This window comes from Podarcis gaigeae (genome assembly GCF_964106915.1).
Source record: "Podarcis gaigeae genome assembly, chromosome: 3".
NCBI classification, from domain to species: Eukaryota; Metazoa; Chordata; class Lepidosauria; order Squamata; family Lacertidae; genus Podarcis; species Podarcis gaigeae.
Window position 1 is genome coordinate 25,093,514 of NC_139680.1, and position 13,840 is coordinate 25,107,353.

A 13,840-nucleotide genomic window follows, 5' to 3' on the forward strand; every position below is an offset into this window, starting at 1 on the left:
GAGGTCCTGGGCCACAGAGCGGTTAGGCTGGCCTCAACCAGAGCCAGTGCTTTTTTGGCTGTGGCCCCGATCTGGAGGAACGCTCTGTCACAAGAGACTAGGGCCCTGCGGGACTTGACATCTTTCCGCAGGGCCTGCAAGACAGAGCTGTTCCACCAGGCCTTTGGCCAGGGCACAGTCTGACCCCCTCCTTTGGTGATCCTCGTAGAACTCTGGCCCAGTGGTTGCCATTTGATTTTGAATTGATTTTAGAATGCTGTGTTTCTTTTATTGCTGTTAGCTGCTCTGAGCCTGGCTCTGGCTGGGGAGGGCAGGATATATATAACTTATTATTATTATTATTAGGGTGGAGCTGGAAGAGAGAGAGGGGAGACTGTTCTGTCTGCCAAGCTAAAATGATTGCTCCGATAGAACAATTCCTCCTATAACCACAGAATCATAGACTTGGGAGAGTGGGAAGGGACCAGGTGGGTAATCTAGTCTAACTCCCTGCAACGCAGAAATCTTTTTGTCCAGCATGGGGCTCGAACCCAGGAGACTGAGAGTCTCATCCTCTATCTGAGCTATCTCCTCATGATCTGCTCTCAGCTTGTGATAAGTTTCCACATTTCACCACTACTCAAGTTTGTGTGTGTGTGTGTGTGTGTGTTTGCATTTCCACATTTCCCCCCTTCTGAATAAGGCTGGCAGAACAGTGTGGTGAACTGCCAGTGGTGCCCCACTCCTTGGTGGTAATAGTAAGTAAGCTACTCTATATAAGAATAAACCATTACAAACCCAATTGTGTATAAAGATAATAAACCGGATTACTTGTATATAGACAAATGTGGATGTTTCCAACAGAGATCTTCACCCTAGGCTAAAGTCCTGTCCAGCCCACAGTGTACACTGTTGCAACGAGGAAACCTTATGCTGCAAGCTGCTTGCACCCACGTAGTGCTATTAAGAATTTTTAGGGATTTTGCAAAACAGTGCAATCCCCATGAAACAACTCTTGCTAAACAGAGTGTGCGTCCCCTCTCCTTGCTTGGGAGCCAGGGAAGAAAGACTTGAAGGATCTCCAGCTGTTTTGGGACTACGACTCCCATCATCCCTAAACTAGCAGGCCCAGCGGTCAGGGATGATGGGAATTGTAACCCCCAAAACAGCTGGAGACCCAGGTTTGGGAAACTCCACCCTAGAGAAAGCATGCCCATGTATCCCTTTGAATTCTCTTTTTTTTTTTTTTTTTTTTTTGGAACTAAAGGGAGAGAAAGGAAGTGGAAATCAGAGACATGAGTCACATAAGTGGGTGGAAAGCAACAATCTACAGGATCTGGCCCAAAGGCTTCCTTGCACAGCACCCATTATTGTCAGGAGCGCTTAGTGCTGTTCCTGACGTGCTGATGTTTTGTGTTAACTGTCTTGGAGAAAAGCCCTGCTAAAATCTTCCTGCCCACTCTGCCAGTAGGCGGTCTCCAGAGACTGGTTTTGATATGAGGAAACAAACATTCAGACAGCCGACTCCTCAAGGCACCGTGAACTAGAACAAGTCCCTGGAGCTTTCCCTCCACTCCACTCTCATTGGATGATCAATAACACCGTTTTCAGCTTACTGAAGATAAATAAAGCTGTACGGTAACAGCTTTTGAGAGCTCAGTATCCTTTAGCATTTCAGTGACACTCACCTCCCCAAAGGCCCAATTGCGACTGTAAAATTTCCTCCCAGAGTAAGATTGCCACCTTTTGCAAAAGCTTCAACAGCTCTCTCATGGTTCAGTATTACCACAAGGTCTGACACCTGGAGAGAGAAAATTAAAAAGCAGAATGTTGAATCTATTTTCAGAAGGAAAGAACTCAGATTTTTTTCGTTTGCCTACAAGCAGAACAGCATAGAAAAAGAGGCCCTATCGAAAGACTACTTTCGTGAAAACAAGCTGAACCAACAAATCTAGTAATCCCAGTGAATGTTTATCCTGGGGAACAAGAACTGAAGGTAGCTATTTATTTGTCTGACCAGGGCACACTGAAAGAGGTGGAAGGATACACACATCATGCAGGTTGCCCATCACCCCATTGGTGGATTTGTATTTTAAATAAAGGTAAAAGGTAAAGGGACCCCTGACCATTAGGTCCTGTCGTGACCGACTCTGGGGTTGCGGCGCTCATCTCGTTTTATTGTCCAAGAGAACTGGCGTACAGCTTCCGGGTCATGTGGCCAGCATGACTAAGCCGCTTCTGGCAAACCAGAGCAGCGCACAGAAACGCCATTTACCTTCCCACCGGAACGGTACCTATTTATCTACTTGCACTTTGATGTGCTTTTGAACTGCTAGGTTGGAAGCAGGGACCGAGCAACGGGAGCTCACCCAGTCGCGGGGATTCGAACCACCAACCTTCAGATTGGCAAGCCCTAGGCTATATGGTTTAACCCACAGCGCCACACGCGTCCCTCTTTATTTTAAATAGGCAACTGTTTAATACACTCTTGCATGTGTACACAGGGCACCACAGTCACCCTCTTCTGAGCTATCCAAACAGATCAGCTCATGAGCAGGGAGTTATTGCCCAACCTCTGCTCATCAAATGATCAAACTGGGTATACTACACCTCTTCTTCTTTTTGCTGCTGCAAAAACCAGTGGGATCTGGAAAAAGTTGCTTTCAAGTCATGCTTAAGCCCCCAAACTTGGGTGTGGGTGAACCACACTTTAGCTACTATGCATAAGTTTTTTTGGGTTTTTTAAAAGTGCTCTTCCCCTCATTTAGCTTGATAAACCCATTGATCATATGGGAGACTGAAGGGAGTTAAGTAGCTGTCATCTCAGAAGGAGCAAAAATGCAATCAAGCCCTTAGGAAAGAACTGGAATACAGATGTTCGTTCTGAAAGCATCCCTTTGTCACCTTGACTCGCGCTGGCACAACCAGAACTGAATTGAGTGCACTGTTTTCAAACAATGCCTAAGAAATGTAGCATTTGTTTGAGTGAAGGGAAGCAACCAGGGTGACTTGCTGTAGAATGAAAGAAAATCAGGATGTAATCATTTTGGGGTGGGATGGGGAGCAGGGGTGGAGGAAGGAGGGTGCAGTAACGGCGGGCTGCCCTGGGTGTCACTACTGAGGGGGGGTGACAAAATGCCGGGCGGCACTCACTGTGGGGCCTGCAGCGCGCCTGAGCCACACATCTCTCCTGGGAGTGACGCGGTGACTTGGGTGCCCGCAGGCTCCGCACTGCCCCAAACGGTCCGCCCACCACCTCCCCCTCAGCTGTAGGGCGGCTAAGTGGGAGGCGGCAGGCAGACTCCTCAGAGGCCCCGCAAAGCGTCCTGCCCCGGCTGGCCCCGCCCTGCAGGCAGCTGGTCCCGTCATTTCATGTTACCGGGGAGGGTGACAATACAGACCACGATCATTGGGCCAGTCCTTGTTGTTGTTTAGTTGTATCCGACTCTTCGTGACCCCATGGACCAGAGCACGCCAGGCACTCCTGTCTTCCACTGCCTCCCGCAGTTTGGTCAGACTCATGTTTGTAGCTTCCAGAACACTGTCCAACCATCTCGTTCTCTGTCGTCCCCTTTTCCTTGTGCCCTCCATCTTTCCCAGCATCAGGGTCTTTTCCAGGAAGTCTTCTCTTCTCATGAGGTGGCCAAAGTATTGGAGCCTCAGCTTCAGGATCTGTCCTTCCAGTGAGCACTCAGGGCTGATTTCCTTAAGAATGGAGAGGTTTGATCTTCTTGCAGTCCATGGGACTCTCAAGAGTCTCCTCCAGCACCATCATTCAAAAGCATGAATTCTTCGGCAATCAGCCTTCTTTATGGTCCAGCTTTCACTTCCATACATCACTACTGGGAAAACCATGGCTTTAAATATACGGACCTTTGTTGGCAAGGTGATGCTGGGCCAGTCCTTGGTGAAGTGTAATTGAGACAATTCAAGTGACAATTGCTTTGCCCTAGTTATGCCTGCTGTACAACACAGGTAGCTGCATTGCTCCCAACTCAGACAAATAGGTGGGAGGGAGGAAGCTGGCTTTCCAGTTTGACTTCTGCGACTGCACCCTCACATGGCAGCTGCTTCCAACTTCCTTCCAAGTTGAAGTAGCTTTCAACAGAATGGGGAGCTGTAAGAATGGATCAGCTACTACACCAACCACACCACCAGGGTTTTGTTTAGATTTCTTTTGGCTAGCGACAACGGGTGGTATTCACCGCTAGTGCTATTCAGAGTAGACCCACTGAAGTTAGTGGACTTGGGTTCATTATTTTCAACAGGTCTACTCCAAGTAGGATTTAGTTGCATACAACCCTCTGCTCTAGTTTTTTTTTTTTTACCTGCTTGGGCAAGAACTGGTTGGCAGTCAACAAAGCATGCACAGAAGAGATCAAGGTTATACAACACTCGCTGGCAGCATCTCAGAGCTCCATAGCCATGCCAGTTATCCATCATCAGGAGTGGGCAGCTCTTTACTTACTTTACAGAAAAGCAAACAAATTGCATGCTTCCTGTTCAAGTTTCCTCTCTGGACGTAACTCTCAAGGAAAAGCATTATAGCTGTGCTTTGGTTTGGCAAATGAATGTACCAGATAGGCAAGCAACCTCTTTTTTCCCTCTTCCATCACTAATACTTGAAAGACACAGGTTGGGATACAAAAGTCCCTGCTAAGCTACCGTATCACAGGACTTTGACCCTCTAGCTCAGTGGCTCTCAACCTGTGGGTCCCCAGAAGTTGTTGGACTACAACTCCCATCATCCCTGAGCTCTGGCCCTGCTAGCTAGGGGTAATGGGAGTTGTAGTTCAACAACATCTGGGGACCCACAGGTTGAGTAAGACTGCATCGCTTCCCAACTTGGGTCTCGAGCTGTTTATAGACTACAACTCCCATCACCCCTAGCTAGCAAGACCAGTGGTGAGTGGGAACTGTAGCCCCATCTGGAGATTGAAGTTTGGGAAACACTGCTGTAGATGTTCACAGAATCGTAGACTGGAGAGTTGGAAAGGACCCTGAGAATCATCTAGCCCAATCCCCTGCAATGCAGGAACATGCACCTGTCCCCATACGGAGATCAAGCTTGCAATCTGGGGAATTATCAACACCATGCTCTAACCAATGGAGCTATCCAGGCTACAACTCCAATCATTCCTAAGCAGTGACTATGCTAGCTGAAACTGATGGGAGTTGCAAATCCAACATCATCTGGAAGTGCATGGGATCTCCATTCCTGACTACAACAGAGCCTCTTGCAGTCTGGCTACCATAAAGAAGTACAGTCATACCTTGGAAGTCAAACGGAATCCATTCCGAAAGTCTGATTGACTCCCAAAACGTTCAGAAACCAAAGCACGGCTTCTGATTGGCTGCAGGATGTTCGGTTTCCAAAATAGTTTGCAAACCAGAACAGTCACTTCCAGGGTTGCGGCATTCGGGAGCCAAAATGTTTGAGAACTAGACTGTTTGAAAACCAAGGTACGACTGTATCATAAATGTGAATGCAAATATGAATGCTTTAAAAAGAACTCTTGCCCAATATAAAGAAAATCTTATTGAACCATACAGTCATACCTCTTCTTGTGAACGCTTCATGTTGTGTTTTTTCGGGCTAAGAACACGGCAAACCCAGAAGTGTTTACTTCCGGGTTTCGCCACACACACACAGAAACGTTCTGCGCTGTTTGCACATGCGCAGAAGAATTCTGTGCAGTTCGTGCATGCACAGAAGCACTCTATAGCACTTCACACATGCGCAGAAGCGCAGCTCTGGTTATGGACTTTTTGGGGTGCTAACGGAAACCTCAACCAAAGGTACCACTGTATATGAGTTTTAGTCAATCACCTACCAAATCTGCCTAAGTTTGCATGCAAGAGGGAAAAAACAGTCCTAAAGGAGGAAGACATGCTCTCTGTGTCACTGTGTGATAAATACAACTGTTGCAGCAGGCACTGTCTTAAAAGAGAACCATTCTGCCCCTTTTCACACACAGGATCCTCATCTGTAATTTTTACTACGTATATCATCATAATTTAAAAACTCTGCCCGATTAACTAGAGACATGGTTTTAGGAGTCAATCAAAATGTGTGTGCGTGTTTTCTAACCAACTAACTAAACGTTGCAGCGTTAACTTACCTCGATTCCAATCTCAAATCCGCCACCAAGGCCAGCTATCCCAATGGCAGACGGAGCTGACCAGACTAGAAGAGAAATAGAAACACACTGTGAACATGCAGAGCGTTTTACTTTAGAACCGAACAAGGTAGGCAGGGGCAACAGAGAAAGAGGATGCCGCTGTATTAGATTCGTGCATTTGAAGTTCATTTGCAAATAATCCAATGCTATTCCTCATAGCTTTATTCACAAAGAAAAAGAACTTCGAAGGAAATCGCTTCATACAGTTCAGGAATTTCTACAACGCTGAATTTTTTGTTCCAATACTGACTTGCAAATGAAAGACTGCACGTTCAAACAAATTATGTAATACAATACGTAGGTCGTTTTGAAAAGCATGATACAAATGTTTATGTCAAAGTGTGCCAAGAAAAGCTGGAAGCTGTTCTTCAAAATGTTTTATTTTGCTCTGAGTTTTGAATCTCATGCACAGCTGGAGAAACTACAAAATCCAGACAGTTTTGGTAAAATTTAGAAGGCTCGAGTAAGGCAAGTCACATCATGTGCTACATACACCACTGAAACATAAACAAGCCACAAACTATTGTTCGGGAATCTTAACAGGAACTAAATTCCTTTCAAACCCTCCATTAGCTTCTGCCAGCCACTAATTGTCAGACTATCTGACATGTCAATAGAAGGAAGTGTTGCAAGTGGAGAGATGCTACTGTCTCATTATCTAATGTCCTATTATTCCTTGTAAAATGTGCCCATGCTGGTTTTTGCAACCAAGGTCCTGTGTTTGTGTCTTAGGGGCTGGCCACTGAGAAAATGGGATGCTTGACTCAGGCCTGCCCCAAGACATTTTGGCACCTGAAAGGGCCACAAAACAGCAAACAACCCAGGGAAGAAGGGGTGAGTGAAGATCTACCTATCAGGAACGAGGAGAGGAATAAAGATCTACATCGGGAACAAGGGTGGGAGGAGACCAGCAACCCTCCTATTCACCAAGAGGCCGTTGCAGAGGTGGCATCTGGGCTGCCAATGATGGAGCAGATCTGGCCTCAAAAGAGAGCACCACAGATGTTGCTGCAACTACAGCAGCGAGTGATGCATTCTTCCTCCCCTTGGGCATCCTGCCTCCTGAGGTGATTGCCTTGCCTTGCCTTATGGGCAGGCCGGCCCTAGCTGGACTAGATGAGCCATTGGTTTGAACAGTAGGAACTTCTTATGTTCTTAAGACAGTTCCAAGGATGTCACTAGGCATCTATTATATGAAGAGGGAACTTGTAGCCTCTCTAGATGTTGTTAGATTACAACTCCTATCCTCTCTCACCACAGCTTACGCGACCTGGGGCTCATGGGAACCTATCACTTGGAGAGCCACAGAGGTAAATATACTTCTTCTAAAAGAAACATGGAGCTGCTCATTTTTAGTCACTGGAACTAACCGAACAGGACTCTCACGTACAGGAATGCTCCCATTACGTAATCCGCAGTGTTTTCAAAACAGCAAACTGCAAGCTGCTTTTTATGACCAAGTATAAACTCAAGACAAAGGGAACATTTGTTTGCGAGCTATTCGGAGATTACGGAAGCGCTCAGTGCCTGCCAGCAAAAGGACACAGATATGTGCCTTTGAAACATGCCTCCACCAGCAAGACAATTCTGTCTCAGTTTTAGGATTTTTGTTTTCAACGAGAGCCTTCACACAAACTGATCTGCTGGGGGGAGGGGAAAGCTTCAGGCTTCTTGTCATGTTAATAAGAGGTTTGTGTGAATGGGTGTCAAGGTGCTTGTTGACCGGAGAAACCCTTTCCAACCTGGTGCCCATACTATGTTGCTAAGGCTACAACTCCCACTATCCCTGACAATTGGCCAAGAGGGCTAAACAGATAAACTCATAGAGCTTGAAGGGACCACAAGGGTCATCTAGTCCAACCCCCTGCAATGCAGGGATATTTTGCCCAATGTGGGCATTGAACTTGACCCTGAAATTAAGAGCCACGTGCTCTATGAACTGAGCTGATTGGAAGGAGGCAAGTGAGATGTGTGTTAAGAATCCAGCAATAACTGGAGGGCGCCAGGTTGGAAAATCTGGTCTAGAGAATAGCACACGGTTCTGTACTTTAACTTCACTATTACGCTCCTGGACATCATGAGATTGATTTCTTTTTGTACAACTAATAGAATGATCTAACCTTCTCTGCCTACCCCCTATCTTCCCATTTTTATAATGCATAAATATACTCAGCCAGATAATCAGATGAACAGACACATACTTCAAAGTAGTGAAATTTGTGATGGGGGCCTAAGACTCAACATCCTTTACGTTCAGCTGGGAGGGTAGTTGCCAGATATGCCCAATTCATAATAGCTCACAATTTCATCCCAATGGACATGCAGGCCCTGTGGAAGCTTGAGAAACTCTCGGCATCTCTTCTTGCATGCAGAAGCATTTGGACTGCTTTAAAAGGAGGAAAGGGCAAACTTACTTCCGTTAGGGAGGCGAGCCAGAACGATCCCACTGCCTCCTCGAGCTGTTACCAAAAACCCAGCTTTGATTACAGACAAGACTGCAAGACCTTTTGCTTTGGCAATTACATGGGCTGCAAATAATGAAATCAAATAGTTAGCTATCATGGAGGCAAAAGAACCAATACTAGGGTTGCTGTATTTCCAGAGGTAAAAATCTGGGCAAAAAAAGAAAAAGTTGTTGAGCCACCAAAAAGAGGCCATGACCAGGATTTCCTGGACATATGGCAACCCTAACCACTCCGAATTAGGGGGGAGAGCTTTTCTCATTTAATTAAGCTATTATGCAGAGACTTGACACTTTGAGGCAAAATTTTGCTTTGATACTCTTGATCAAGGAAGTCAATGAAGTCTGAGGGACAGACTTTAGTTTCACTTTCAAATCTGGGACCAATGGGCAAGTTAGTTTTGAAGCTTGCCCTTCTGTGTGTGACGCTGATTACTAAAAGCAGAGAGGCAGGAAAGGAATAACCAGATTGCCATTTAACTGGCATTTTACGGGGACCAAAATGTTCGAAAACCAAATCGCTGTTTCTGATTGGCTGCAGGAAGCCCCGTCGGACGTTCAGGTTCTAAATGAATGTTCGCAAACCGAACAATCACTTCCGGGTTTGCGGCATTCGGGAGCCAAAACGTTTGAGTTTCAGGGTGTTCAGGGTGTGCAAGGTACGACTGGACATTGCAAATGAATTTGCAGGACATGCCTTGGACCACTGCTTTTTCCTAGACTGCGATACCAGCTTCTTTCCGGGAAACAGTTTATAGAAAGCTGGGATTGCAAAATGTAACAGGGGCTTTAAAAAAGAAAAAATCTGCACACAATCCATTTCATGTTACCAAATGCAGATCCCAGGCCTTTAATCAGGTGAACTCACAAAGACAAGACTAGAGGGAAACTTAGCTCTAGAAAGAACAAACAAACTGAAGTTGTGAACAACAAGATGAAAAACTCTCTTTTACTAACCAGGTATGATCTTGTCAGGGCCATTTCTAGAAGTGATTTCTGTAAATTCTCTTAAAATCTTAGCTGCCTTCTTTGCTTCCGACTTCAAATTGGAAGGTATAGGGTTATTCACTGAAAAGAAGGGGAAATATAAAGGAGTATTGTAAGCAAAACACGAATATTTCAAAAGGGGGTAAGAAGCATCTGTTAGTTCCAAGAGCTGGCAACATTTGTTGCATCCCTAACAATCTGGTACAAATGTCTTGCTTAGTAACACCATATAATGCTACCACTATCTCCTCCATTATCAGCATAAAGACATGTCTGTGGAGAATCATTCCACAGTATAATTTGCTATTTTTGAGTATTGAGCCTATGGAGAAATGACACATTCTTTCACCAGTAGCTCTGAAGCTTATGTCAAGCTAAATAAAAAATTGATCCAATTTCATTCCACCAATGAGCAACCAAGAGCTGCAGCAGGCAACGTTAAAATGCAGATAAGTTCCAGCAAAGGGACTTACTAGCTGATGGCTTTGGAGTGATTATGCCACAGCTGATTCAAGAATGATGACATCGAACCCTACGTGAGTCAAGCATATGACACAACAGGAAAACAGGCAGGTTTCAAAAAGAAGCTTGAAGTCTGCAATTAGAATTCTGACTAACAGTGCTGTGTTGGTTGAATATCTCTGCAAAGTAGAGGCTCTCACTGCATATCAAGATGGTTTAAATAAATAAGGTTCCACTGCAATCTCCATTAGCCCAAGGGGGAAAAAAATCATATTCTTTTGGGTCCTCCTGAAATGCTTTGTAAATACCTGTCCTTCATTGCTGTCACAAGAATAAAAATGTAAACCATGATGCCTATGGAGCACAAAACCTATTGTTAGTAGCCAAATTGTTTGCATTCCATTCATCCATCCACACTGGACCTAAGTATTATTAAACATTAAGCCACTTAAAAGCATGGGCACTTAGGCTGCGCTATAAAGGTTAAAACATTTTATCTGTATTACTGAGGTGTTAAATGTTACTGAGGAGCAAAAGTAAATATGTGAATAGCTTAGGTGGCAGAACCATTAGACTTTTTGGCGTAGCCTTGAAATACTTTTCACCTAAGGAATGGTTGCGGAAACTTTATTCATGTAACACAATGTCATCATTGTGCATTGTGCTTGCAGCATAGGAAAGGTCAGGAGTATTTCTTGAGGAGCTTACAATCTAACAAGATACACAGCAGAGAGGCCACGGGGGAAGAATGTGCTATCATGAAGTTTCATGCATTTAAGGCTTAGTTTTAGTCTCACTAATGCATGAGCAGATTGCAACGAAGACTTCTCCAAGGTGGCATGTTTTGCAGGAGGGATTTGAAGAGAAAGAGGTGACCTCACAGAGAATACCATATTTTTCGCCCTATAGGACACACTTTTTCCCCTCCAAAAATGAAGGGGAAATGTGTGTGCATCCTATGGGGCAAATGCAGGCTTTCACTGAAGCCTGGAGAGCGAGATGGGTCGGTGCACACCGACCCCTCACGCTCTCCAGGCTTCAAGAGAGCCACAGAGCCAGCCCCACAAGGCCGAGGGACAGCTGGGAGGCGGAACGCCGCCATCCCGCTGTCTCCCAATGTGGTTTGGAGGCTGATGGCGGGGAAATGTGTGCTTCTCCCCGCTGCCTGCCCCGCAAGCTCCGGGGACAGCTGGGAGGCGCAGCGCATCTTCCCACTGTCCCCAGACCTGGTCTGCAGGCGGGCGGCAGGGAGAAGAGCACTTCTCCCCGCTGCCTGCCCCGCAAGCTCTGGGGACAGCGGGGAGGCGCAGTGTGTCTTCCCGCTGTCCCCGGACCTGGTCTGCAAGCGGGCGGCAGAGAGAAGAGCGCTTCTCTCCTCTGCCGGCCCCACAAGCGCCTGGGGGGGGGGGAGAAATAAAATGTTTTTTCTTTATTTCCACGCCAAAAAACCTGGTGCGTCCTATGGGCCAGTGCGTCCTATGGGGCAAAAAATACGGTAGTTTGTCATCAATACAACGCAAACATCTGTCTTAGTTTTAGTCCTCAAGAGAAGTTAAAAGGAGTGACTGATGGTAGCAGGACAATATAGGCAGTGCACATGAGAGCTGGTAAAGATTTTTCAAGTATTAACAGAAGCCCTGTTGAGCATAGGATTGCAGCCACAGAATGTGAAATACTTGGGGATTTTTAAACTCCTCTGACTTAGATCCAAATGAGAAACTCAAAACACTGCCAACCCTATACAATGGAGTAATCAATCAATCAATAAACAAACACTGTGTAAGATATTATGAGTTAACAAAGATCCACCCAGTAAGATAACAGAAGGCAAAACTAATCTGCTCATAATTTCTCAGGTGAAATATTTCTCAAAATTAATATACAAACAGCTATTAGATACAAGGTCAGCTGTGTCCAAAATAAGGAGTCAGAAAGATAGGAGATATCAAGAATGGAGAAAACTCCCTCCAATGAAATTGCTCAGTACAACTAAATCTGGAGCAAGGATTGGGTGGAAGATAGTCTTGTAAACGCACTGTACCAATCACGTTATCCTTTGAGTACCTCTGAGGTCTCCCTTCTTTTGTTCATGAAGAAGGGGGGTTGTCACCAAAAAGTCTAGCACAAAAACATGAACACAGCAGGTGGAAAGAATTTATACCCCAGCGCAACAAAACTGACTTGCAAAACTTTCTTATCAGCAATAGAGAGAGACAGAGAGCGCCATCAAGATGGTTTGCTGGAAATCTGGCCGCACATGGTTATCAGAGTTTAATTACGTTTCCAATTATACTTTCAAACTGTACAACGCCACAATCATAGTACAGTGGTACGTCGGGTTACAGACGCTTCAGGTTACAGACTCCGCTAACACAGAAATAGTACCTTGGGTTAAGAACTTTGCTTCAGGATGAGAACAGAAATCATGAAGCAGCGGCGCAGCGGCAGCAGGAGGCCCCATTAGCTAAAGTGGTGCTTCAGGTTAAGAACAGTTTCAGGTTAAGAACAGACCTCCAGAATGAATTAAGTTCTTGACCCGAGGTACCAGTGTACTGAGTAAATACCCGCCTTTTTAAAACATCACATACAAGGTACACAAAAGGCACATGTTTTAATCAGTTGTTATAAGTTCAGTTTTATGTTTGCTATGGGAACGGTGCAACCTTATCATTGGACACACAAAGTGATATATAGAGGCAAAACAGTAATGAAATGCAGCCCTGAATCTCTTTTCAGGCAAGTCCTTAGGGAATCTAACAATCCTACCTACAACTACTCAGAAAACGTCACATTAAGTTCAGTGGGGCTTGCTCCTAGGCAAGTGGGTATAGGATTTCAGGCCAAATGACAAAACATTATCAGAAGGATTTTATGAATCTCACGGCAAATTACCTTCATATTTGAAACAGCTTGAAATGAGCCTCTAAGTATGCACAGACTGAACTCCCCATCCCCCCCCAAGCAGGATAATCTTGCTGAATGAAAGCTGAAGGGTAAAATAATATGACAGCAGCTGAGCAGATTGAAAATATTTGCTTGAATTTACCTCTTTTAAAGTGGCTGCATAGATACAGAGATATTAGATGACTGCAATATTTTGGAGATGCAAAACCAAAAAGGAAAGCAGTGCTAAGAAGCATGAAACTTTCATGTAATTCAAGCTTTCAGACAATGTTTTTGTAGCAGTCAGGTGTCCACATATACAACAGAGGACAGCTGTGGTCCTGGCTTCTGGTATCTCCAGGTAAACTGGGGGGGGGGGGGGAACCTTTCCTGAAACCCTTGACAACTGTTGCTAGTCAGTGTAGACAATACTGAGTTAAACAAAGCCAAAGGCCTGACTTGGTAAAATTCGCTTTCTCTTCTTAAATTGCTTTTTATTGATTTGCTAAACAGTTATCAAGGCGGAATACAGAGCTTGGTAAGTGAGAAAAATATATACCAGGTAAAGACTGACGTCACTTTTGTTCCAACATAGGCAGTCAACTAAAGGTGTTGCTCCATAGTGCTGCATGTGATATAACGTATGGAAACAATGATCAACCAATTTTACCAAGCCAATAAAGGCATACCATGCTTTATAGAAAGTGTCTGGGGTTTTTGTTTTGTTTTGGATGCAATGCCTCTTTTGTATATGGTTAGTTAGTCCCTAAGAATGATGTCCCATACTTGTGAGATCCAAGCTTTGAAGAGGTTTGTATTTAGAGATTTCCAATAGTTTGCTATCACTAATTTAGTTCTGTAAGATGCTTATTAGTTATATCTTGGT

General features: G+C 44.9%; 1 protein-coding gene and 1 long non-coding RNA gene across 2 annotated transcripts in view; one reads left to right on the forward strand and one right to left on the reverse strand.

Annotated features, from left to right (window-relative positions):
• LOC310840856 overlaps positions 1 to 13,840 on the forward strand; it is a 145,067-nt gene that overhangs the window by 115,596 nt on the left and 15,631 nt on the right. The window lies entirely within an intron of this gene.
• Positions 1 to 13,840, reverse strand: part of SH3YL1 (SH3 and SYLF domain containing 1) — a 29,673-nt gene that overhangs the window by 12,997 nt on the left and 2,836 nt on the right. Inside the window, exons 2-5 of the mRNA XM_083730757.1 lie at positions 9,580 to 9,690; positions 8,576 to 8,689; positions 6,102 to 6,166; positions 1,668 to 1,780 (exon numbers count right to left, since the gene is read on the reverse strand). Of these exons, the coding sequence (XP_083586883.1) occupies positions 1,668 to 1,780; positions 6,102 to 6,166; positions 8,576 to 8,689; positions 9,580 to 9,690 (403 nt within the window). The remainder of the gene's footprint in view (positions 1 to 1,667; positions 1,781 to 6,101; positions 6,167 to 8,575; positions 8,690 to 9,579; positions 9,691 to 13,840) is intronic.